Below are 27,600 nucleotides of genomic sequence, written 5' to 3'. Positions count from 1 at the left end.
GACACACACCAAAGCCACCTTTTGACCACATAACAAACCAGTGACAATTAAATATCTTCCAATCAAATCAGTAACAGTATTAAAATGTACAAAAGGGATTTTAGAGTTAACAAAAATAGATACCGCTCTAATTTTATTTATTGATAAAAAATAATAAAGGTCCCTTCCAGAATTTAAAAAAGCGATTTTCATCCTGTCTCTGTACGAGTTTCTTGTGTGAAAATAATATCCGCATGGTGTTTTTAATTTCTTAAAAATCTTTTTACACTTAATGAGATGATTCATGCCATTCAAGATCCAAGAAATTATATTAATCTTATTAGCATCCATGTTTAAAGTTTAATTTTAAATTTTATAAAGAAAGCTATTGCCCAAGCACAAACTAGATCCAAAGGAAAAAAACAGCACTGACTTGACCAGAAGGAAGGACATGATTGATACAAGATATAACCTCTCAGAACTGCCCAATCGAGAAAAACCTGTTCTAATAGCCCCACCCCTCTCCCCCAAAGACCCAGAAGCCATCCAATAGAAGGATAGCATGCTAACCTATGACCTAACCCCAATCTCCACTTTGCAGCTATATTAACAAAGTTATATGTTTACACCACCGATTGTAGACATAATAAAAGAGATGAACAAATTTCAAATATTGTAATATTATGTCTAACAATAGTTAAAATGTAGTTGACGACGGCCATCTTAAATTCATCTAAAGTACATTAATCATGTATTCAGAAAAGGATAAATCCAACCAAATAATATATTACAACTGAAATTTTTTTTTAAACTTAGAAATCATAGAAAAAAATAAGTAAGTATATATATCAAACCCAGAACTATATTAATATAAAGGCAAGCAAGAAAAAAATTAAATCAACCAGTTCCTGTGCAGACATCCATAAAATGTGGAACAGACTTGCTTCAAAGCAACTATAGATATATACTAACTGTTAACAAATAAAAAAAAAATAAGTCAACCAAGTCCTGTACGGCCATCCATAAAACGTAGAAAAGACTTTCCTCAAAGCACCTATTAACTTCTCCCAGCTCAGGATTGCCTGTTCAAGTTGCATTCAGCATAGACTTAAACCCCTTAATAAATTCCCAACCTTCATCTGGAGAGTTAATCTTTTGTGGCTGAGAGTCAGACGGAAAAATTATCAAACGAGCCAGATAACGGAGTGACGGGCGACATTTTATTTTATATAATTCAACCATCACTTCCCGGTATTTCCTTCTTTCGGCAAAAATCTCCGGAGCAAAATCTTCCACTATATGAATTTCTGTTGCATTGTAGATTAGCTTACCGCTTTTTCTTGCCTCTCGCAGTATTGCTTCTTTGGTTGTAAAATAGTGCAGGCATAATATCAGTGGTCGTGGACGTAGTTCGGGTGAGGGCTTAGATCGTGGGATTCGATGAGCTCTATCAAGAACAGGGTTCGCTTCAAGAATCTCGCTAAAGAGTGAATATAGCATATCTGAAAAGAACTTTAACAGGTCACCGGATTCAGTATTTTCAAGCAAACCCAATACACGTAGATTCCTCCTGCGAATTCTGCTATCTAAATCAATTGTTTTTTTCTTCGCTTTTGATAGTTCCAAAGTAACTTCATTAATTTTCTTTTCCATAGATGACATCTTCAATTCTTGCTCGTTAATAGTAGCCTCGATAACTCCTGTTCCCTCTCAATTCGATGAGTAGTCTGTTTGAGCGTCTGAAATTGAAATTCCAAATTCTTCAAAGATTCTTGAACAGTAGAGATGGATTTTTCAAGCTTTTCGTTAGCATCCGTCAGTTTATCAATCTTAGTGTTAAGCGAAACAAATTCAAGTTTCATATCTTGTATTGAAGAAAGTATTCTTTCTAAAGTAGAAAGTTCCTCTGATTTCTTAGTTTGTTCCATTTTGGGAAGAGTCTTGCCGCCTCTCAAGTTAGTTAAGTCATAAGTCCTTCAACAAAAATATTGAATCTTCAAACTTAGAACAGATCTATCAGTGGAATGTAAGGTATAAAAAGTAGAGCCGCAGTGAAAAACGCATCTCACTCCATTCACTGCAAAATGGAGTCCTATTTATGGATTATCAGTGTTGGAAAGCTTCAGGTGAACAATTATCTTTGTGCAGCATCGTGCCCTTTCCTGATGTCTAAATGCATATGAGTGTTAGCTTCAGCAGCAAGAAGCATATCAGAACTTATGGCTAAACTTTACACAGGACATAGAGATAGATTGTGCTTTCCCTAGCTTCTCAGTGGTGAAGGTTAACTAATCCAGATTAAATCATTACATTTTGTATGCCTTAGCTGCTCATTAAAGTAGCATTTCGAGGCACTGGGGATGATTTCTCTCTGTCCTTACTCCTTATTAGGCAGTTACTCAGTATGGAAAATGATTCTATTTCTGAGGTGGCTAAAGTGCTTTGTGTGGAATCAATAAACTGTGCTTTTGTCAAAACAAATGGTTTAATAGTGTTACGCATTTTGTGCTTATACTATTTGCAAAAGGGCACATAGTCCTGTTCAGCTGCTGGTGTCTTTTTGGATGTTCTTTATGTTCCTTCTCCATTCTGAGCTATCCTGAACCACAAATTCCCAACTATGAATGAAGATGTTAGATTCTTTCCAAAAATACTTTGAGAATTTTTTTTCTTTCCTGCTGAAAATCTGTTCCCTTGGGCAAGATTGTGGTAGAGTGCTGTTGGAGGCTGGTGAGAGGTCTGCAGATGATGTGTCCACCTTTTGCAGCTGGTTGAACATGTTGGTCTGCATGAGGAAAAGGGCGCTGACATTTATTCACCTATCTTGATAATGAATTTGAAGGATATTGAATTTGGGAGACAGCATTAATAGTATTTCTCCAATACTCAGGTGTTTGCTATAGGTTGTCCATGACTCCGGAAGGGGGAAATGAGTGCTGTTCAGTGAAGCATGAGCTTTTCTAATTGGTTTCCTGTCATGGCCTTTAAATACCCTTTTCATCATCAATCAATTGAGGATCCTGCTCACTCACTGGAAGTTCTGTTCTAGTTCATCATTGATGTCTGCCCTGAGAGGTGACTCACAATGTTTACTGAATGAACCATGTTGTCCAGGGGTTCGTTCTGCAGTTTGATTCTCAGGGGTTGATTTTAAGCAGTCTCAGTAATTTGATACAAACTACTTCAGAATGTTTAGTTCAAGGCCCAACCTTTTGTACCTTTCTGTGAGGGACTTGTAAATGACTTGGAGCCCATTATCTATTTGTACACTTTGTAAAACTTGTCTGCATATTAGATCAGGGCCATCTTAGTTCTGAAAAAAGGATGTCAAAGATTGAACATTTTTCTGTTTGATCTCCAAGTTAACCACTCCATTTGGATGCTTGACTTCCCTCACACAAGCACTTCTGACTATGTTACTATATGCTGGAAAATTAACTGTAACATGAAAAATTAGATTTTTTAAATCTATTTTATTTAGAGGAACAGTGGAAAACAGGCCCTTCCAGCTCAACAAGCTGCACCACCCAGCAACCCACCTGTTTATCCTTAGCTAATCACCAATGACCAATTAACCTACTAACTGGTACATCTTTGGAACATAGGAAGAAACCTACATATGGGGAGGATGTACAAACTCCTTACAGACAGCATCGGAATTAAACTTCAAACTCCGATGGCCTGAGCTGTAGTAGTGTCGTGCTAACCGCTACACTGCTGTGGTGCTAGAAATATCCAATATGGACAGCATCTATAAAGAGAAGGAAGTGGTTAGAAAAGTAATAAGAACAGCTGCACATTTTTTTTTCCAGTTTCAAGTCCTTGCCCCTTCATTCAGCAATTGCTCTTGGACATTCTTGAAGGAACCCCTGTCTACCCATTTGAAAATGTTGTGTGATTGTATTTCATCAAAAAATTTTTAGCATATAGTACTGTGCAAAAGCCTCAGGCAAGTGTAAAAATGTTCTGTAAAGTGAAGATGCTTTCAAAACTAATGCAATGGAATGAAAAGTTTGTAAATATCAAAAAAAAACTATAAAGAGCAGTAAACAGTAAAAAACTAAATCAAATCATTATTCCAGCAGCCTCTATATTGAGATCAGGGCTCTCTGGAGTCCATACCATTTGTTGCGGAACTCATTTTCACTGAAGATAGTTCTTTATGACCTTGGCCATGTGTTTGGGGTCATTGTCTTGCTGCAAAATGAAGTTGGGACCAATCAGACACCTCCCTGATGGTATTACGTAATGGATGAGAATCTGGTTGTACTTCTCAGCATTGAAGATTCCATTAATTTTGACCAGATCACCAACTTCATTTGCAGAAGTGCAGCCCCAAACCTGCAGAGAACCTCCACTGCAGACATCCCACCTCTCCCAGAAGTTCCGGGAGTCTCCCACATATTAATAGTGGCTCCTTGATGCCCGCAAATTATATACAATATCACGGAAATCAATTTTTTTGAGAGCGAGCGAGAGAAAGCAAGAGAGAGCACGAGAGCAACCACGAGAGAGAGAATGCACGTGAGAGAGAGCGAGAGCGTGCGAGCGACCACGAGAGAGAGAGAGAGCGCGCAAGAGAGAAAGCAAGCGACAGCGCGTGAGCAAGAGCGCACCATGGCAGAGTTTTCCAAAAGAAGACAATATAAAACGTACGTCACCCCAGACTACACTAAAGTGTACCCCTGCCTAATAGGGGTCAAAATAATGACAGTGTTGCTCGCTGCACTGTTTGTAACAGTGACTTTTCTGTTGCCCATGGTGGGTTAAGACTGTAAAAGACATGTTGAGGTGAGTTTAACTGGTGTCATTCATTCATTAGCATAGCTAACGTTATTTAAGCTAGCTGGTTAGCTGCTAAGGAGCTACTCTATTGCAGACATCCCACCTCTCCCGGAAGTCTCCCGCAAATTGATGGTGCTACCTCTCTGAAATGAGTTTTTGCAGGGTGGGATGTCTGCCACTGTGCTTCACTGTTGGCTACAGACATTCATTAATATAGTGCTCCCCAGGTCTTCTATAGACAAACTGTCTCCTGTTTGAGCCAAGAACTCCAAATTTTGACTCATCAGTCCAGAGCTTTTGCTGCCATTGTTCAGCACCCCAGTCCTTGTGTTTTTGTGCATAGGTGTGTCTTTTTGCTTTGTTTTCATTTCAGAGGAATGGCATTTTGGCAGCAACCCTTCCATGAAAGACCACTTCTGACAAGACTTCTCCAGGCTGTAGAGGAATCTACTATACATGGGTTCCAGTGGATTCTGTGAGTTCAGAAACGATAGCAGTGCTAGACATCTTCCAAGTTAGAAGGAACATCAGTTTTGATCTGTCTCTAGTCTGCTGCACTTAGTTTCCATGGCTGTTCACTGTGTTTCTGGTCCACACACTTGCCCATTTCTCTGTGCTTCTTCAGAAAAGTTTGGACAGCACATCTTGAAATTCCGGTCTGCCATGAAAGTTCTGCTTGGGAGGAACCTTGCTGATGTAGGAAGATCAACTTGTGTCTTGTTGCTGTGCTCACTCTTGCTTTTGTGTAAGAATTGATGATTTGAAGGTTAAACTGTCACATCTGCCACACCCTTACCTTTTAGTTTGGTTGTCCTTTGCTCAATTTGATTCCTTCTACACCTGTTTCTGTTTCAGTTAATTAGTTCATTCAACTCATTATATCGTTGATCATTAGCAATCTATTTGTTATCGTTGTTTAATCATACACTTGGCGAATTAGGCTTTTATTTGAAAAGTTGTATATTATTTAATATATTACTTTCTCTAATGAAATACAAACATTTCTCTAATTTTTTTTGGAAATGCATGTTTGAAAATCTAAAATTAGTTTTTTTCTACTGACACTCTAATGCAGAAGACAAAAAAAAACAAAATTTCTATGTAAAATTTCCATAAAAACCTAAGACTTTTGCATAGTACTGTACAGTATATTTATACAAGGAAATTCATCCTAATATCAAGATGAAAATCTTAATTTTACTGCTGTCTTAGAGTTAGACATTAAATTATGGTGTGTTGAGCCACTTATTTTGCAACGAGCGTGTGTTTATGCTGTGGTCTGAATCTTAAATGATCTTTCCATATGTTGGCTGATTAGAATCCAGGGTCCATAAGTATGCGATGATAAATCAGCAGAGGAATTCGGGAGAAGATTCCTTTCTCAAGAAGTTAAAGTATAGGCCTCAAAACCACTAGAGTTATTGGTGTCAATCGCATTGATACATTTTAGCAAAAGTTAAATAGTAAGTAAGGGAGGGAAGAAAACAGAAAGATCAGAGGAAGTGAGGTAGGAAAGTTCATAGGAAGCACAAGGATTGAACAAAGTGGCCGGTGTTCGTGTTGTAAAATTCTGTTATATTGTTTAGTTTTCTGTATTGAATTAAGAAGTATCTGCAAGTTGCTGCCATCTATGTTACCATCTGTGGCATTATTTAGAGATAAGTATGTTTTTTATGTAAAAAGCTGCAGAGCTGTATATTTTAATCTCCAGTAGCACCGATATGTATTGAACTAGTTGGAATGCAATAATGGTTATGTTAGCAGCCTGAATGAGTCTAATCTTATTGCCTCTTTCCTTTCCCACTCCCTGAAGGCTAGAATATTCCCATTCTGTACATTTTGCCTTTCTGTAAAATCCTTCAAGTGTTTTAGCAACCATGTTCATTTGAGACCAACATGGTTGCTAAAACACTTGAAGGATTTTAACTTACTGGAAAGATAAACAACAATTGCAAAAGTCATTTATTTCTGCTAATAAAATATTTAAAAGGGATGTTTCAGATTTCAAAGGTTTTTTTTGTTGATTGAATGCAACAGAACCTTTTGAGTAAAATGGACTACTTGGGAAGGTACAATACATTGTTGAATATGCTATGCATTTGTCACCAGTGCATGGTTCTGATCTAAGGGAAAACATAGAAAATGTTGGCGTAAAACTGAAAGGGAAATTAACAATGTAAATCATCCAGTACCTTTACTGCATCTGTAGAAATAGCCAGGCCTTCCTGATCAGCAATTTTTAATTCCATTTCCCATTCCCACACTGACTGTCTGTCCACAGCCTTCTCTATATGTATGTTTGGAGTTTGGAGGAGCAACACCACATATTCCATCTTAGTGGTCTGTAACCCAATGATTTCTCTAACTTCCAGTAACCATTCCCTTCTGTTTCTGTTACCCATTTTCCCTTATCCCTCTGGCCCTTTTGCCTCTTCTCTTTCTCCTCTCCTATCCTCATAACCTGCCCATCATCTACATCTTCCACCCTTTGTTTTCCCTTTATTCCATGGTCTTTTTTTCCACTGCAATCAGATTTTTCCTTCTTCAGAAAGAACGAAGACTGAATGCCCTTCCCTTGGTTCTATTTATCTTGTCTTTTTTTTCTGCCCAATTGACCAGACTATTGTTTTATTAGATATATACCAAAGGAAGCCTTTTAGTCAGTCAAGTTACTCTGGATCCCAATAGGGCAATCCCATTAGTCTCAATTCCCTTTAGCCTTGCTATTTATTCTCTCTCATGCTCATTGATTCTCTTTTGATTGTTTCTATCACTTACTCAGTCTAAAGTGTAATATCTAGTAATCAATTAGCTTTCTGTGGGAACATGGGTAGAATGTGCAACTCCTCAGAAACCGCACCCAAGGTCATTATTGATAGGCAATAGTGCTACCTGCTGCAAAACCATGCTGCCAACCTGCATCCTGAAAGTGAGAGATTTCCTCCTTCTTATTAACCACAAGATCAATTCTTGTTTCATCAGCAAACTTTATTTTTACTTTAAACATAGCAGAACAGTCATACAAACTGGTTTAAATCTCTATGGATCAAGTTCTGAAAAGAGTCATACAAACTGGTTAAAAACTACATGGATCAAGTTCTGAAAAGTAGTGCTTTTTTTTTCCCCCACACTGACACAGACTGGTGGAATGAAAGGCCTTTTGTGTGTCATATTTTCTGTGATTCTATTTTGAATATGTTTTGGCTTGGAAGGTATTATAAATAAGTACAGTATCAATTAATTCATTAAGAACTTAAGTCGCAGTTCCTGAAATGAAATGCATTTGGATCTGACTTCTCTATGAAATGGCATAATATTAAAAGCCTAATCTTCAATTCCAATTTCTCCAACATCTTATCACAATATTTGTAAAGGGATCCCAGATGTAATATTTGAACCTGTAGTAAATAGTGATGTGATATCTTGTGCTTTGTGTCTTTCTTCAGTGTTCTAATTACTTTTAAAAGAAAAAGTAAGCACTTTGTTTTTAATAATATTGCAGGTTATGGTGAGGAAGGTGTTCCAAAAAGTCAACTTTCATTCAAAATGTCAGGGTTTCTGTTCATTTGTGTTATGCTGCATGAGGAGGAAAGTCAGCAATGTTGGCAATTATGTTGCAGTTTTACTTAAAGTTCAAAGTAAATTTATTTATCAAAATACTTGTACGTCATCATATATACAATCCTGAGATTCATTTTCTTGTGGGCATACTCAATAAATCGAATAACCATAACATAATCAATGAAAGATTGGACCAACTGGGCATACAATCAGTGTGCAAAAGACAAAAGGCTATGCAACTACGAAAAGAAAGAAATAATAAATAAACAGACAAACAAACAATCATGAACTTGAGATGAAGAGTCCTTGAAAATGAACCCAGAGGTCATGGGAACAGTTCAGTGATGGGGCAAGTGAAGTTGAATGAAATTATCCCCTTTACTTCAAGAGCTAATGGTTGAGAGGTAATAACTGTTGCTGAACCTGGTGATTTGAGTTTTCAGGCTCCTGTACATTCTTCCTGGTGGCAACAGTGATAAGAGAGTATGGGAGGCGTTCCTGAAGATGGATGCTGCTTTCCTTCGACAACACTCCATATAAATGTGCTTAGTAATGGAGAAGGCTTTACCTAGATGGACTGGGCTGAATCCACTACTTTTTGTAGGATTTTCTGTTCAAGGACATTACTTTTTCCACAACAGGCTGTTATGCAGCTAGTCAATATACACCCCACCACACTTTTATACAAGTTAGTCAAAGTTTTAGATGTCATGCTGAATCTTTGCAAACTCCTATGGAAGAAGAGGCACTGCTGTGCTTTCTTCAGAATTGCACTTGCATGCTGGGCCCAGGACAGGTCTTTAGAAATGATAACACTGAGGAATCTAAAGTTGCTGACCCTCCCCACTTCTGATTCCTACTCCACCCTCCCACCCCCCCCCCCCAAAGAGGACTGGCTCATGGACCTCTTGTTTCCTCCTCCTAAAGTCAATAATCAGCTCAAGATCTTACTGACATTGAGTAAGAAGTTGTTGGGGCACCACTGAGCCAGATTTTCAAGTCTCCCTCATATGCTGATTTGTTACCACATTTGATTTGGCCAAAGGCAGTGCTGTCATCAGCAACTTGAATTTAGCATTCGAGCTGTGCTTAGCCACACAGTCGTAAGTTTAAAGCCTGTAGAACAAGGGCTACGCACACAGCCTTATGGTGCAGATGATTGTATTGAATGCCAAACTGTGGTCAATAAAGACCATCCTGCTGTATGCATTTTTGTTGTCCAGATGTTCCAGGGTTGAGTGAAGAGCCAATGTGATGGCACCTGCTGTGGACCTATAGCGCTGGTAGGCAAATTGGAGTGAATCCAAGTTGCTTATCAGGCAGGAGTGGCTATGTTTCATCACTAGCCTCTCAAAACACTTTATCACTGTGGATGTACCTGCTATCAGATGATAGTCTTTGAGGCAGGTTACCATGCACTGGTACAATTGAAGCCGGCTTGAAGCAAGTGGGTATCTCTGACTGCTGAAGAGAAAGGTTAAGTATCTCAGTGAACACTCCAGCCAGTTGATCAGCACAGGTCTTTACTACTTGGTCAAGTACCCCATCTGGGCCAGAAGCTTTCTATGATTTCATCCTCCTGAAGGCTGCTTGCATGTCAGCCTCAGAGACTAAAATCACAGGATTATGAGGCGCTTATGAAGTTCATGAAGGTTCCTCCATTTTTTGACGGTAAAAACGGGCATAGAAGGCATTGAACTCCTCTGGAAGTGAGGCCCTCGTGTCTCCTATGTCACTTGATTTAACTTTATAAGAGGTGATAGCATTCAGGTCCTGCCACAACTGCCAAGCATTCATCGTTGATTTGTTTAGTCCGGAATTCACTTGTGAAGTGGCTTTCTAGAGATCGTACCTAGACCTCTTGTAACTTCCTTGGTCACCATACTTGAATGCCTCTGATCGAGCACTCAGCAGGTTGTGGATCTCATGGTTCCTCCTGGCTTCTGGTTGGGGAAGACTACTGAATGGTTTTGTGGGGACAGAAACAGGTCTTCAAGGACTCATCTCATCTATGCCGTCCATTTGTGTGCCTGGCTATGCTAATCCCTTTGCCCTCATTAGATTCATCTCCCATATTCCTTCTTTCTTGTACTATTAGTTGTAATTCATAGTAAATTTATGTCTGCTCTTTACTGCTGCAACAAAACAATACATTCCATATCATATAAGAAAGACTCCGTTAATAAACCTGATGCAGGTGTTCCTTTCCTATCTGAGAACCTGTCCAAATATTTTTTAAATATTGCAATAGTATGTGGCTCCACTACCTCCTCTTGCAGCTCATTCCACATATTCATCACTCTGTGGAAAACCTCTACACCTTAAATCTCCCTCATAATTGTGTAAACCTTTATTAAGTCACCCTTCAGCCTTCCTCATTCTAAGGCGAATAAACTCAGCCTATCCATTCTCTTTATAGCTACTGATCTCCATGCCAGGCAACATTTTAACGGACCTCTTAAGGACTCTCCATTGCTACACATCCTTTCTGTAATATAGTGTCCAGAACCATACATAATACTCTTAAGTGCAGTCTAACCAAAGCAAGCATTCTCAGTGCTTTGCTCCATAAAGGAAAGCATATTAAATGCCTTTTTCACTGCCTTTTCCACCTGTGCGTAATTTTCAGGGAGTAATGAGCTTGCTCCCTAAATTTTTCCTGTATTACAATACTCCTCAGTTCTCTGCCATTTACTCAATGCCCTACAAGAAATTATCTTCCAGTGGGTATTATCTCACACTTGTCTGGATTAAGTACCACCTATCACCATTCTGCCCAACTTTCTAGCTGCTCTGTGCCCCACTGTATCTTTGAAAAGTAATACATAATTCAGCATTAACATGAGCAGTTTGTTTCCATTGCAAGTAACCCAGGTTTATCCATGGGTGGAGAGATAAGCTTCCCTTAAAATTGTTCCTAAAGCTTAATTGATGAGTTAACACCTAATCACAGTTCCCTCCCCCACAAAAAATGAAGACATTGGAAAAAATTATATTTAACAAAACATGTGGCAGTGTTTTTCTTTGCTAAATTGATGTGTTAAAAATGTGACCTGTTTAGCTTTCAGCAGCGGCTGAAACTTTGTTAGGAATCGCAGGAATCAGACCATTGCCTTAAAGCATGCTCTCCATGGCTGCTCTGGTACAACAGCATTAAAAGGTTGATGAGGATGTAAGGTAATGTGCAGGGGGAAGGGTACATGTCTACTGTATGTGTGACTACTCTGTTCCCTGTTAATTGGTGCCAATTGAGTCCAGCGCTTCAGAGCCTATAACCTTGGCAAAGTAGGGACCCATCACTCTACAGCAGGGGTTTCCAAACCTTTTTTATGCCATGGACCCCTACTATTAACTGAGGGGTCCATGGTTCCCAGGTTGAGAGGCCCTGATCTTCAGAGATTGTAAAGGGTTTCTCCATTCACGAAGTTGCAATAAGTGATATGAGGCATAAAGCAACAATGTAAAATGTAAATGGCATTTCAGACTTGGGTAGAGAAAATGTCACAGTACCCTCATTTATGTCCTTTTGCTGACATGTCATAGGGATTACCCCTTGTGATCAGGGGCTAAAAGGTAGATTATTGATCTTAACTTCTCTGTTTATTAATGTTTATCTGCAACAGGCCTGAAATGCCTCTGGATGCCAGCGACAATTGCGGAGGAAAAGAATGAGGCCCTGTTTGGTAGCAGCTGGTCAAACTGATCCTTTATCCCTTTGCTCTGTGGTCCAAAAAATCTGAAAGTGTTGAGAATATTGCTCTCAGGAACCACAGTTTCCACTGAGAACTGGATCGAGCATGTAACCAAGATAAAATGGAAATGAGGAATGTGGGAGCATACGTCCTCCCTACTGCTGAGTTTTGATGTAGTTCCCTTTGTGAATAACACAGGAAAAATGTCAGCCATGCTATGGTGAATCATGACCAGATGTGTCCAGACCACTTTTGCAATGGTAACTGTAGATGGTTACTGTTCCATTAAAATGCGTGTATAATGGCTTTCATAGGTGATTAGTAGATAAGTAGCATGGGAAATTGATCCTTTCTCTAAAAGTTTTTGATGACCGCTTTATTAATATCAGTTCAAGAACTAACCAATATAATCTAAATGATTGTCTGAAATAGGGCTGTACTGAAAGATCTTCTAAAAATGCATGATAGTAAAGTTTGGTATGATGGTGAAGACAATATTAAATTAATTTCACTGATAAGCGGATGTTGCAATGAAATTGGCAGAGTTGCTGTGCAAGAAGATGCAATCAAATGGTTAAGAATCTCCCTGCTGAATTCCTATCAAAATAGCATAAATTTTATAAAGTCTGCGGTCCATATAAGACTCTACCTACACCTGTTTACCTGAGATATCAGTGTATTCTCTGATTTCAGCATCCTCCCCAGCCCCCTCATGAATGTCTGTCTTGCTTGATTTATTGTGTAGGTTGGAATGTCCCATTTGGTTAGAATTCCAAAATAGAGGGATATTGGTTTGATCCAACAATATTAAAAGTTTAAAAGTTCAAAGTAAAGTCTATTATCAGAGTACACACATATCACAACCTACAACCCTGAGATTCTTGTTCCTGCAGGCTTACTCAGCAAATCTATAGAACAGCAACTGTAAACAGGATCAATGCACAAACTGTGCAAACACAAATATAAATAAATAGCAATAGATAATGAAAGCATGAAGTAACGAGATAAAGAGTCCTTAAAGTGAGATCATTGGCTGTGGGAACACCAGAAATGGAATGAGTGTAGTTATCCCCTTTTGTTCAAGAGCCTGATGGGTGAGGGGTAGTAACTGTTCTTGAACCTGGTGGTGTGAGTCCTGAGGCACCTGTACCTTCTATCTGATGCCAGCAGTGGGAAAAGAGCACGGTTTGAGTGGTGGGGATCTTTCATGATGGATGCTGCTGTTCTACCGTAACGTTTCATGTTGATGTGCTCAGTGGTTGGGAGGGCTTTACCCATGATGCACTGTGCTGAATCCACTACCTTTTGTAGGATTTTCCACTGAAAGGCTTTGGTGCTCCTATACCAGGACATAATCCAGCCAGTCAATACATTTTCAACCACACATCTATAGAAGTTTGTCAAAGTTTTGATGACATCTCGAATCTCTGCAGGCTCCTAAGTAGAGGTATTGTCGTGATTTCTTTGCAATATCATTCATATGATATGTCCAGGACAGGTTCTTTGAGATAGTGACACCCAGGAATTTAAAGTTACTGACCCTCTCCACCTCTGATCCTCCAATGACTGCTGAGCAGATGCAATAGAAAAAATGTCAAATCATCCCATTCATTAAAAATATCAGTAATACTTTGTGCTTTCCTTTAGTAGCTAAAAAAATGTTAAATAATACAAGGAGGAATAAATCTAAATAAATAACAGAAAATACTGGAAATATGTGAATGAGAAGTGATTGATTAGCATTTTGGGTGTGTGTTTCTCCATTAGTTTTCAGAGTTTGAATCATCCAACTTGACAAGTTAATGTAATTATGTGTGTTCCAAACTTTCCCTTCCTGTTCTGAGTTGTGCAGCTCAGTTATTGATCCAAGCACACATTTCAAATAGCCTTTCTGCAGAGCTCCAGTGCACAAGGGTGACCTTGAGCTTCTAGTTGCTTTTCACTTTGGGTTTATTGTGGCGCCCTGTACCATCCCAACAAAACTTAGCTAAAGTTTGAGGAATAGCACCTTGTCTTGAATGTTAGTGTAGAACTACCTTTGGGACTTGATATTGAAGTCATTAATTCCAGAATACTCATTTTCCAGTTTAGATTAGAACTGGCAAGTTCTGTGATAAGATTATCTTTCTTCCTGCACACACTACCTGATTTGCTGAGCACACCCAGTATTCTCTTTTTAGTTTTAGGTTTAGCAACAAATCTGAACTGTGTTTCACATCTTTAACATTTTTGTTTGCTTTTTTTTTGCTAAATCTCTCATTAATCTATTAACCAATTGGCTCCATAAACTTTGGGATCATCTGGACAATCCTTTCTTGCCCTATCAGAGATATTTCCTTTGTCCCATCCACTCCTTCCCCATCCTCTCTGCAACTTCAGACTGACTTCTTTTCTCACTTTCCCAGTTCTGATAAAAGATCTTTAACTTGAAACATTAACTTTGTTTCTCCTTCCATGAATTCTTCCTGCGCCATTGAATGCTTCCAGTGATTTTTAAAAAATATTTCAACCCATTGGGGGGAATCTTTTTAAATTTACGAGCCAGTATGTAGAGGTTATATGACATAAAATTCATTGACTTTTCATGAAATGGCAAAAACGCGCTCTACAACCTGACATCACAGCATGTTTCATTTTTCAGGTTTTAGAAACTTGGGTTTCTCTGTGATGATGAGATTCTAACCTTTTCAAAAGCAACAGCATTGTGTGTAGGAGCAAGAACCGACTGAGCCTCAATTTATTTTCTGTCCATCACAGCAAAATGGACACTTAAAGTAGATAGTTGAATTGGGGTGTTTTTCATGCAGTAGTGCACATTTTGCGTCATACCTGTGATTCATTTAGGGGTAGGAAGTAAAAAACAATTAGTTGTTGGCAACCACAGTGTTCTTTTGAAAATGTCAGCATTAAATCAAAATTCTAAGGGAAAGGGATTGATTGAAAATAATCAGTTGAGGGGTTTCTGACAAAATGGAGAGAAGGCTGTGAGTGATCTGAATTGATATAACTTGGAAAGACGGTAATTAGGGATAATTTATGTAAAGAGCTGAATTTCTCACAACTTGCAGATTTCCAAAGCTTCCTTCATAGCTAATCAAAGGTCTTTTGAAATGTATTCATTATTGTAATTAATGCAACACTGCAGACAAGTTCTCACGTAGGCTATGTAATAATTTTTTTTAGTCTCATGTTGGAAGGATTTTTGATTTAAAGCTGATTTAAAATCAAGTAAAGAGCTTTGGGGTTGCCAACAATAAATGATTCTTTACTTCCTACCCCAAAATGAATCACCAGCATGACGCAAAATGTGAGCTAATCCATTACAAGCTCCCCACTATTTCAACTGTCTACTCTCATACGTACTCCTTTCTGCCGTGGGCAGAGGATGCCCATATTCAGATCATTATCTTTCCAGGTCCCTCCCCCCCCCCTCCCATCTGCCTATCCAAATGCCTCCTAGATGTTGGAGTTGTACTTGCTTGGAACACCACCTCTGTCAACTCATTCTAGGTACTCACTACCCTCATTTTAATTCTACTGCACTCTAAGGAATAAAGATCTAGTGTGGCCAAGCTCTCCCTATAACTCAGGCTTTGTAGTCCAGGTGGCATCCTTGTAAACCTCTTCTGCATGTTCTCCAGCTTGACAATGTCTCTCCTATGACAGGGTGATCAAAATTGTGCACAATATTCCACATGTGGCCTCAGTGATGACTTGTATTAAATACAAAATAACATCCCTACTGCTAACTTTATTCTAAATGATGAAAGCCAGCATATTAAATAGCTCCTTCATCACCCTTTTTGGTGAAATGTGTGTTGGTAGAACTCTGTTCCTCAACACTTGTCCGTATCCTGCCAAAGGACAACGTAAATCCTATCCTGGTTTGACTGTTCAGAATGCATCACCTTGCAGTTGAAATCCATTTGCCATTTCTCAGCCCATCTCCTTAACTGATCAAGCTCTCTTTGCAGTACACTGTAACCTGCTTCACTATCAAAAATACACCCTAATTTTGTATCATCAGCAAGACATGGCCATAATATTCAACTTCTTCACCTCTCTACCATTATCTAGCAAGATGTGTCAGCACTTTGGAGCTTCTATTTTTTTAAATCTTTTTATGGCCAAATCTCATGGGTGATGACATCTCTTTGTATGCCTACATTACCTATATTGTTATGAAGGTTCTAATCTTAGTCCTCTCATTTTTTGGCTACATGCTTCTCCTAAGCATCAGCATCTTAAGACTAGAGCCACTAGTTTACACATGTAGATGTAAAAACCAGCTTTACTTCACCACCAGCTCTTTCGATGCTTTCACTATCCCCGCTTTGCCGATGTAACTGCAATTCAATGGGACCTCTGATGGTGCCAGAATGGCAGATATTCCAGATTGCTGAATGTTATTCTGAATAGCCTAACATTTCTAATTCGCTTTTTTAAAGTTGTTATGATATTGAGTGTACACATTTGAGAGTGCTAAGCCTAAGTCAAGACTTTAACCCCATATGATACAAGTATCTACTTATATCAGTGGCTGAACAGAGGTGAGTTCCCTACTAAAATCCCGGGATGCTGCCTTCAAGTCTGATGACAGAACGGCTCTCAGAGCAGAATGCTCATCTTAGGCATCAGGAAAGCAAAGATCACCTGCGCAGAAAAATTTCAGGACACCTTTCTGATAACCAGCATATGTGGCTGGGTATCAAGGATCAAGGGTATTTCTGACTATGCAAGGAAAAACAGCGTTGACTGTACCACTAATGTCTCCCTCCCTGATGATCCAAACAACTTTTATGTACGCTTCAAGGCATGCAATATAACGCTAGCCATGATAGCTACACCCCTCCCAGGTGAGCAGTCACTGAACTTAGCAGCAGACATAAGAAGTCCAACAGAGTCAATCCCCATAAAGTGGCCAGGCCAAGCAACATTCCAGGCCGAGTACTCAGGGACTATGCACACCAGCTTACTGATATCTTCACAGGCATATTCAACTCATCCAGACTGCTGTCCCCACATGCTTCAAATCAGCCATCATTTAAAGAACCCTACACCTTCAGAACTAAGTGACTACCGCCCAGAGGTACTGAAGCCAATCATCATGAGATGCTTTGAATGGCTGGTAATGGCACATATCAAAAACGCCATTCCTGCCACATCGGACGCTCATCAATATGCTTACCGACAGAACCGTTCTGTGACAGATATCATAGCATCTGTCATTTACCTGGCCCGGACACACTAGAAAACAAGGACACGTGTCAGAATGCTGTTTTTGGGTTTCAGTTGGGCATTCAGCATGATTGTCCCACAGACTTTTTGTGAATTAACTCCTCCTCCTCAGTCTAAATACACTACTATGCAACTGGGTGCTGGACTTCCTAGCCAACAGACCTCAGATAGTCAGGATGCACAACCGCTCCTCCCTCACCATCCTCCTCAACATGGGCTATGTGCTGAGCCCATTGCTGTACATTCTTCTCGCACATGATGGCATGGCCAAATATCCAAGCAATCAGATCGTTTGCTGATGACACAACAATGGTAGAGCTCATCACCAACTACAATGAGATGGCTTACAGAGAGGAGGTGGAAGAGCTCGAGGCCTGGTGCTTCTCAAATAACTCCTTAATATCAACAAGACAAAGGAGATGGTTATCAAGTTCAGGAGAACCTGCACCACTCACACCCTTCCTTCACATCGGCAGCACAGCAGTGCAACTGCAGGCAGTTTCAAACTTCATGGTCCCAGAACACATCCTACAGAGTCAAGAAAGCTCACCAATGCTTCTCCTTTCTGAGGAGGCTGAAGAGAGCTGGACTTTGCACACCCTCCTACACGTGCACAGTAGAGAGCATCCTAACAAGCTACATCACTGCTTGGTATGGAAACAACATTGCGGCAGAAGGAAGGCTCTATAACAGTAGTCAAAACTGCCCAATGCATCACTGGCACCAGCCTACCTGCCATTAAGGACATATATTCAGAAAGGTGCTGGAAAAGGGCCAGTAACATCATGAAGGATACCAGACACTCTGTTCATGGACTGTTTTTCCACCTCCATCAGGGTGGAGGCGACATAGTACCCAGGTCTGGACCATCAGACTCAAAACAGTTACTTTCCCCAAGTAGTAAGACTGATGAAAACCTCCACCCACTAACTCCATCACTACTTTATTGTTTCCCGTCAGTCACCTTATGTACAGTCTAGTGTCAGTTTATGGACATGCAATCAATCTCTGTATTTATATTTATTGTGATTTTTTAAATTATTGTCTTCTTTATCTTTTTGTGCTACATGAGATCTGGAGTAACAATTATTCTGTTCTTTTTACACTTGGGTACAGAAAATGACATTAAACAGTCTTGAATATTAAAGTACCCTCACTTCAGGGAGATGATACTGTATCAACCAGTACTTAAAAGTCAAATTTACTTCAGTATTTTAGTCCCCTCCTGAAGGGGTCTAGCTGTAAATAATCCTTATTTCAAGCAGTCGGTCTCCCCTCCCAACCAAAGAGGAGATACTTCTAGTTATTTTGTAACAGTTTATTTTTACGTGGAGTACATTTAATCTTGAGGAGCAAATCTCGATGGAGATTTATAACTTGCAAAGGATTTCCAGATACAAGTACAATTCTTAAAAGCTAGAAAGACATACAGTACCAATGGATTGCAGAAGAACAAGCTGAACATTGCAGAAACCAAGGCTGAAGAGTGGGTTCTTTGCCTTCTCTCTGTGACTCCTACCAATTCTGACTGTCTTTTATCATTTATACTACTTTTCTATTAGTTGGCATCATCTGCATGTGGTGTTTTTCAACTACATTTATCAAGATAGGTGGATGGAGTGTTTAATTAGGCCAGCATGGACCCTCTTGTTTCTCTTGATTTGGTCATAGTTCAGCTAGACCAACATGGACCTCGTTGTTTCTGCTGCTGATGAAGGTAAGGGATGAGAAAAGTGTACTGGTTAGAAGTTTAAATTACTGAATGACGAACATATAGAACCTTGGATAGTTTCTGCTGAAGTGCTAAAAAACTGAGATTGGGAATGTATTTTGGGCTTGGAAATTGAATATTCATTACTTAGGATGCCACATTAGCGTGACACTCTTACAATTCAAGGTGTCAGAGTTCAATTCCATTTTCATCTGTAAGGAGTTTGTACGTTCCTCCCATTAACATGTGGGATTCCTCTGGGTGCTCCAGTTTCCTCCCACTGTAGAAATTGCAGCAAAGCAAGATTTTAAAATGTGTGCTAACTGAACAGAGCACAGACACTTTGTACTGTCTTGCTATGTGTTAAAGCTCACAGAAACAACAAGTCAAGTTGATAAGCTGATAGAGACAGTGTGTAGACATAGTGCAGTCACCAGGCTGAACATGGTCCTTGAAAGCCTAGCTCCTGTACAGCTTCCTGTTCAAGCCTAAGAACCAAGGCCACTGGGCATACCAAGACAAGATAAAGCTGCAAGTGAAGGATTCTAGGGCAACTCATAATATTGGACAGTTATTTTACTAATTCTCAAGGATTGTTGGCCTTTAACACATAGTTTTAATTGGCTATTAGCACCTGAAATATGTATTACGATTGGCACATAAATATGCAAATGACAGGATTCAGAGTTGCACAAAGTTTCAAATGGATCAATATTTATACACAGCTAGTCAATTTCCATTTAAAATGGCATTTCTTTGTTCAAACGTCAGAGCAGTTTGGTGACCGGGGCCATACTGTTCTCCTTGTGCACAAGTAAATAACATGATTGAGGAAAAGGATGCAAATTGTCAGACAGAAAAATGCTGGAGGAACTCAGCAGATCAGACATCATCTATGGAAATGAATAAACAGTCAATGTTTCAGACCGAGATTCTTCATCAGGTTTGAAATATAATGAAGAAGATGCCAGAATAAAAAGGTGGGGAGGGGGTAAGGAGGTCAAACTAGAAGGTGATAAGGGAAACCAGGTAGGTGGGGGAGTGGGCGAAGTAAGAAGCTGGGAGCCTTACTGCTCCTTCTGCTTCAAAAGGGTGACAATAATGCCAATCTCCAACTACATTAAAATAAAATTCCCTGCAAGAATGTTGAACCTATTCTAGTTCAACTGCAACCCATCCTGCTCATTCAAGACCCAGTTTCCTTAGAAGCAGTCTCAGCAATGCAGAAATCCAAAGTCCTCTCATCTACATCATCCCATCAGCCAATCACTTGGCCCAATGCATCCTCACCCACAGTAATCTGGAGATTGCAGTTGTAGAAGTCATTGATCAGGCCGAACTTGGAGTACTGTGTACAGATTTGATCACCCTGTTGTAGGAAAGACATGGTCAGGCTGGTTCTTTATTCCTTCGCACAGAGACTGAGGGGCAACCTTATGGAAATGTTTAAAATTATGAGAGGCATAATATTAAATTTAAAAAGCAGTGATTTTAAAAAACCTGCTGGAAGTTGGAACTGGGGCTTTGATGTAGGAACTTTACTAGTTTTACCAGTAGAGCTACTGCCTCAGCTCCAGTGACCAGGGTTCAGTCCTGAGCTCTTCTGATGCTGTCTGTGTGGAATTATCACACTCTACTAGTAACTACAGGTGCACATTCCTTTATCCGAAATTCTGAAATCCAAAAAGCTCAGAAAACCGAAGTTTTCATTGCCAGCAGCTGACGTCACTCAGGTGTGACATGGCAGCACTAGCAGAGACCGCCAGACGTCAGTTGTGGCTCAGCGCTGGTACTGGTTACACGTGCATTTGCTGTTCACTGATATTTTGTGTTCACTGTTGACTTTGTGTTTAATTTCACTGTGAAAATGTCAAAAAGAGCTGCAGATACCCCTATGGGTAACAATGAGAAAAAGAGAAGGAATCTTCTCTATCAATAACGCAGGAAGTGGAGTTATTGCAGAAGCTTGATCGTGGTGTGTCTGTGCGGATTCTTACTGAAGAAAATAGTGTCGGAACTACCACTGTATATGATTTAAATAAACAGAAAGTCAAGTTACTGATGTTTTATACTGACAGTGACAGTGACGTTCTACATTTATTCCATGAAATCATTTACCATGTGTTTGATTCGGTTCGTTTGAAGCTGTATATTTTTATGTTTTATTGAATGTTTTTGTTAGAAATAAAATTTCTTCTTGTCGTTATTCCCTAAACAATACAGAATAACAATTATTTGCATAGCATTTACATTGTATTAGGTATTATAAGTAACCTAGAGATGATTTAAAGTATACTGGAGGATGTGCGTAGGTTTGGTGCGCCGCTGGGTCCTAAAGTCCACTGCACTGAGCCAGGTTAAATAAGGGACTTCAGCATACGTGTTTTTTTGGTATTGGGGGGGTGGGATCTGAAATCCGAAAAAGTCTGAATTCCGAAATGCAACTGGCCCCAAGGATTTCAGATAAGGGATTGTGGACCTGTACTTGCATTTCTTCCAACCCACAAAGACATGGGTTGCTAGGTTAATTGACCACTGTAAATTGTCCCTTGTGTGTTGATAACTAGTAGAATCTGGGGGAGTTGAATGTAAGTAGGAAATACGGAATTAACTTAGATTGATGTTTGATAGTCATCAGGGTAAATATGTCTTTTTATGTATTCAATAATTTGATAATTCTTAGAAGTAGCAAGTGTGAATTTGGAATAATTTGGAATTCAGCAAAAGAAGTTGTTTTAAAAAAATGGACAAAAACAAATGTAGGTCCCTTACAGTCAGACATTTTGTGATGAAAAGCAAAGAAATAGCAGCTCATTTCTGGTTCTGTCTTCATAGAACACAAATAACTCCCCAAGATGCTAGTGAATGAACTGTCTGATGAAATTTGAGAAAATTAGTACTAATTGGGAAAATAATGTGTTGGAGAAACTAATAGGATTAGAAGATGGTAAATCCCAGGACCTGATGGTCTGCATCCAAGAGTTTAACAGAAGTAATTGTGGAGAATAGTAGAAAGATTACTTGTCAACTACAGAATTCTCCACGGAATAATGCTACAGATTGGTGACTGGTAATTCTAACCAGCAACTACCACTTCACGGGCAGCCATTTTTCCGCCCATTTTTCCAGCTGGTCCAGATCTCACTGGAAGCTATGATAGCCTTACTTACTGTTCACTACATGTCCCCCCCCCCCCCGCCAACCACCCAGTCTTGGTGTCATCCGCAAATTTGCTGATGCAGTTTACAATGTTATCATCTGAAAGCCATATTTAACAAACCTAATTTTTTTTGAGGATGTAACTGGTAGAATCAACTAGGGAGAAACAATGGATGTGATATATGCATATTAGAAGGTTTCATAAAATTACAGTATTTGGGGTTAGAAGTAAATGCTGCTATTTAATTGGTCAAAGGGTTGGGCTGCTTTTTTAAAAAATATTCTTTGTTGGGATCCTAGCATTGCAGGGAAGGAAGTATTTATTAACTATCCCTAAATGCCATTGAGAAAGTAATGGTGAGCTGTTGCCTTGAACTGCCTCAGCCCTTCTGGTAAATAAACTCCCAAAGTGCTGTTAGGTATGGAGTTCCCTAGTCTAAACAGTGATTGTTGAATTCTGGCACTAGATTTCCAAAACAAGATGGTGTGCGAGTTGGAGACAAACCTGCAGATGGTGATAGTCTCATTGACCTGATACACCTGTCATCTTTGATAATATAGGTTGCAGGTTTGAGTTATGGTATCAGACTAGCCTAGGTAAGTAACTACAGTGCATTTGTAAATGGCACAGAGGGTAGGTACTGCGTGATAGTGGTGAAAAGAATGAATTTGTAAAGTTAATTGTATCAGTCAAGCAGGCTACCTTGATTGGGATGGTTTTGAACTTGGGGGTTATTAGAACCACATCCACCCAGGCTAGTTGAAACTATTCCAACTCACTCCTGACTTATCCTGATTAGATGAAAAGGCTTTGGAGTGTTGGGAGATTAATTACTTGCTGCAAAATTCCTTCCTCTGATCCACTATTGAAACTACACTGTTGAAATCAGTGATTCTGAGTGTCTGGTCTGTGTTGCACCCCAAGATGTTTGGGGGATGGGGGGGTAGTTTGCAATGCTAGCCCTATCCCTAACCCAGGTAATTTGACTCTCTTGTTCGAGGTGCTCTTTGCCTGGCACTACTGTGGCACATTCACCCATGCTTAATTAAGCATTTATAACATTGTAATCAATTATAACATTGATCATGTGTTCTACCTATAACCCCACTAGCCTCGCGTCCAGCACATAATGCTCTGCAATTTCCGCCATCTCCAATGGGATCCTGCCACCAAGCACACCTTTCCCTCCCACCCCCCACCCCCACTTTCTGCTTTCTGCAGGGATCACTCCCTACATGATCCCCTTCTCCATTCATCTCTCCCCACTGATCTCCCTCCTGGTACCTATCCTTGCAAGTGGAACAAGTGCCACACCTGCCCCTACACCACCTCCCTCACTACCATTCAGGGCCATAAACAGTCCTTCCAGGTGAGCCAGCACTTCTCTTGTAAGTCTGTTGGGGTCATATACTGTATTCGGTACTTCTGGTGTGGCCTCCTGTATATCGGTGAGACCCAACTCAGATTGAGAAACTGCTGCGCCAAGCACCTATGCTCTATCCACCTGAAAAAACGGGATCTCCCAGTGGCCACCCTTTTCAATTCTACTTCCCATTCCCATTCCGGCATGTCAGTCCACAGACCTCTCTACTGCCGCAATGAGGTCACACTCACCTTACAGTCCGTCTAGGTAGCCTCCAAACTGATGGCATGAACATCAATTTCTCGAACTTCTGATTATTCCACCAACCACCCCCCCCGCCCCCGCGTTTACCATTCCAATTTCCCTCTCTCAGCCTTACCTGCCCATCACCTCGCTCTAGTGCTCCTCTCCCTTCACTTTTTCCATTGTATTGTGCCTTTATGTCTTTCATCAATCTACTCCCCAGCTCTTTACTACACCCCTTCCCCCTCTCCTGGTTTCACCTATCACCTACCACCTTGTACTTCTTCCGCCCTTCCCCTACATTCTTATTCTGACCTCATCTATTTTCCCAGTCCTGATAAAGGGTCTTGGCCTGAAACGTGGGCTTTTTACTCTTTTCCATAGATGCCGTCTGGCCTGCTGAGATCCTCCAGCATTTTGTGTGTGTTGTATTGACTATGTGTTGTTGCATTCAGGCATAGTGTCGTGATTTTCTGAGAAGATACAAATTTAATTGAATTGTATGTGATCATTAGCGAAAATTCCCACTTAATCTTTTAGTGGAAGAAAGTTCATTGATGAAGCAGCTGAAGATTTTTGGGCCTAGGACATCCTCCAGAGTAACTCCTGACAAGGTATTGTGGGGCTGAGATGATTGATGTTCTACAAGAACAACCAATGCAAGAATACATAAGAACAGCAACAAGTAAATGGATTAGGATGAAGACGAGACTACTCAGTCCATCGAGCCTGCCCTCCCAGTCATTGGATTTATGGCTGATCAGCCTGGTCCTAAACTCCTCTTTTGTGCCAGTTTTCCACAGCCCTGACTTCCCTGTCTTTCAACAAATAATCTATCTCCTCTTTAAATCCTTCCAAAGATCTAGTTCCCAGGGATTTGTTGCATGCCCCCTGACAGCCATTGGATTAACTCTGACCAAGGTTTCTGATGATATACACAGTCAAAAACTGCCTTGATGTCAAAGCTTTGCAATTCAACTCTTTGATCCATGGTGGTGGCTGAGGTCATCAGATCAATTGTATTGGGGTGCATTTGTATTGCAATTCAAACATCATACTGAAATGTCAGTACATTGTGATCTTTCTTCTGGAGGCAACCTGATCTAACATTAAAAAAGGATAGAAAGCAAAGTACTGTGTGACCGTAGGACAGTACAGCACAGAAACAGGCCCTTTGTTCTAACATGACTAAGCTGACTATGGCACCAGTCTAACCTATCACATCTGCCTGCATATGGTCTGTATCCCTCTATTCCCTTGCTGTTTATGTATGTATCTAAATGTTACATTTTGGAGGGAGGAATGAAAGGGGTCAGTATAAACTAGAAGGCACAATTCTAAAATGCTTTCAAGAACAAAAATTACAGGTTCCTGATTCATCAAAAGTGGCAGGGCAGGCTGAGATTCTGGTGAAAAAAAACAAACAGGATTCTGCGCTTTATTAAACACTAGCCCAGTGTACAAGGGCAAGGGAATCATGATAGAACAATATATATATATATTTGTTTATCGAGGTACAGCATGGATTAGGCCCTTCTGGCCTTTCCAGCCATGCCACCCAGCAATCCCCTGATTTACTACTACAACTTCAACTCAGGCCTAGGGGGACGGTGTCGGGCATGATGACGGACTCTCCACTTCTCCCTCTCCCTCATCAGTGTGTTCAGTTCATCTACATTAGCCACGCCGCTGCCTTCTAGGAGTGTGTTGACCATAGTCTTGGGAGAGTGCCCAGGGTTCATCCTCCCATGCTTGGGCTCCCATATGATGACTAGGCTGGCAGGTAGCTTGGGGTGGCGTAAACAGTGCCCCGCTAGTTGCAGTCTTCTCGCCTTGATTTTAGTGGTGAGCATCGCTAGGTCATCGTAGAGCTCGACGTTCGTCATGTGCTGTTGCCAACTCACGTCAAAAGCCATCTGGAGCATTCGTATATAGCAACCATCTAGAGACTTTCGCATAGTCTTGGTGAGTGTCCACGTCTCGCATCCGTACATGAGAATGGACTCTATGGCTGCTATGAAATTCCTCTTTTTAAGCCCTCTCTTCAGGTTCAACTTACAGATTTCCATCATGTCGTTCATAGCCCTCCACACCAGCGCCTTCCGTATCTTTGTGTCCTTCTCGACCTCATCAGTCTTGACTCGAGGTACTTGGAAGTCAAAGACTTTCTTAATGGTATCATTCTTTACGGTCTTAAGAGTACCTTCGTCACAGAAACGCCATGTACTCTGTCTTTTTAGCGTTTAGGTGAAGTCCAACTTTATTGCACTCAATTTCCACTCTTGTCATGTCCCCTGATTTAACCCTAGCCTAATCAATTTACAATGACCAATTAAGTTACCAACCAGTAGATTTTTGGACTGTAGGAGGAAACTGGAGTACCTAGAGGAAACCCATGTGGTCACAGGGAGAATATACAAACTCTTTACTGGCAGCAGTGGGGTGAACCCAGGTCGCCGGTACTGTAAAGCATTGGGCTAACCCATATGCTGCCGTGACACCACAAGTTGAGTACTGTGCAGGAGAGATTGCTGAAAGAATTCTGGAAATGGGAGACTTTAGTTATGTCAATACACAGGAGAAGGTAAGGTTGTTACTCTCAGAATTGAGGCTGTCGGTCATTAGTTAGGGAAATTATAAGTGATAAAGGGTTTAAAGATATTAGATAAAAAGGAAGTATAAAACAAAAATTTCCAGAGAACCCATTGCTGATCAAGCAAAATATGTGCCGTGTTCAGGCTGATGAAAACGTCCGGAGGGAATAGTCCAAATCTGCTTCCAGCCAGGACATATTTTATCATTTCACTTTAAACTGAGAAAATGTACTACTAGTTTAAAAAGCATCCCATCATATTAAGTGGAAATGCATTTCTAAAATGTCTGAGGGCTTTAGAACCTTTATACTCTTGTTATCATACAGCTTTATTTGAAATATTTTCTTAAGATGCTAATTGGAAATGGAAGCCACATATTAATATTTGATAATGATTCAATATTTGACAGCATTCTTTACAATGCTAAGCTATCATTGGCTGTCATTTTCCATGTGTTACCTTCTGTGTCACAGCCAATACACATTTTCTAGGCAATTTCTCGTTGCCTTTTTCCTATTGGCCACTTGAAAGCAAGCTGGTATTCACTCACACCACATTGCTGAGAGCTCTCAGATTTAACAAGGGCTGACTGCAGTGCAGCATCCAGTGCCTTCTATTCCTCAATACCTCTGCTTTCTCCAACAAAAAAAAGCAAACCAGCCTACGGTCATAATTTATTTTGTCTTTTTGCATTTTTACTTCGTGTGCAAGAATGAATGTACAGAGAATTCTATTTCCAAAGTGCCTTTTTGCGCTGATTACACTGAGTATTGGTTCTCCTTTGAAGAAAGACTATAGACACTGGAGAGGTAAGAGTGGGTTTTTAACCCTTTTTTCACATGGATTTGCATTTATATAAAACTATTTGTTTCAACAATTAGCCTTGGAATTAAGAGAAATGATGCTTTATTCAGAGTTGATGTTTTTCTTAATAATTAGTAGAAATAAAATTACTGTCCGTTAAAATTAATTTATCGTCCCCTCCATTAAGGGTATTGATAGAATCTGTGGAATAGCTCCTTCTGTGTCCATAGCAACACCTTCAATATTGTCTACAGTGCTAGTGGTACAAAGGCAACATTTGAATCCAGTCCCTTTTTATGTTAGTGACGTAATTGAACTTTGTTTATTTACCTGTAACTTGCAGATAGGAGAAGGTTAGGATTTTTAAAAAGAAACAGTGAGATGGCATATTTCCTAAAGATTGTAAGGTATATCTGATTAGAGTTGGCAGCTGATTTTTTTTTTGCTTCCAGTTTTTCTATTGGTAGTTG

General features: G+C 40.0%; 1 protein-coding gene across 2 annotated transcripts in view; it reads left to right on the top strand.

Moving 5' to 3' along the window:
- LOC134359936 (neural proliferation differentiation and control protein 1-like) overlaps positions 1–27,600 on the top strand; it is a 229,874-nt gene that overhangs the window by 145,322 nt on the left and 56,952 nt on the right. Inside the window, exon 1 of one of the 2 annotated variants that reach the window (XM_063073803.1) lies at positions 27,009–27,135. The exons of the other annotated variant lie outside the window; for it this stretch is intronic. Within the exon in view, the coding sequence (XP_062929873.1) occupies positions 27,039–27,135 (97 nt within the window). The 5' untranslated portion in view covers positions 27,009–27,038. Of the gene's footprint in view, positions 1–27,008; positions 27,136–27,600 lie in introns of those variants that run through there. 2 annotated transcript variants of the gene reach the window in all.

This window comes from Mobula hypostoma, chromosome 21 (assembly GCF_963921235.1).
Source record: "Mobula hypostoma chromosome 21, sMobHyp1.1, whole genome shotgun sequence".
In the NCBI taxonomy this organism is placed as follows: Eukaryota; Metazoa; Chordata; class Chondrichthyes; order Myliobatiformes; family Myliobatidae; genus Mobula; species Mobula hypostoma.
This window is presented reverse-complemented; position numbering and strand designations above follow the sequence as displayed.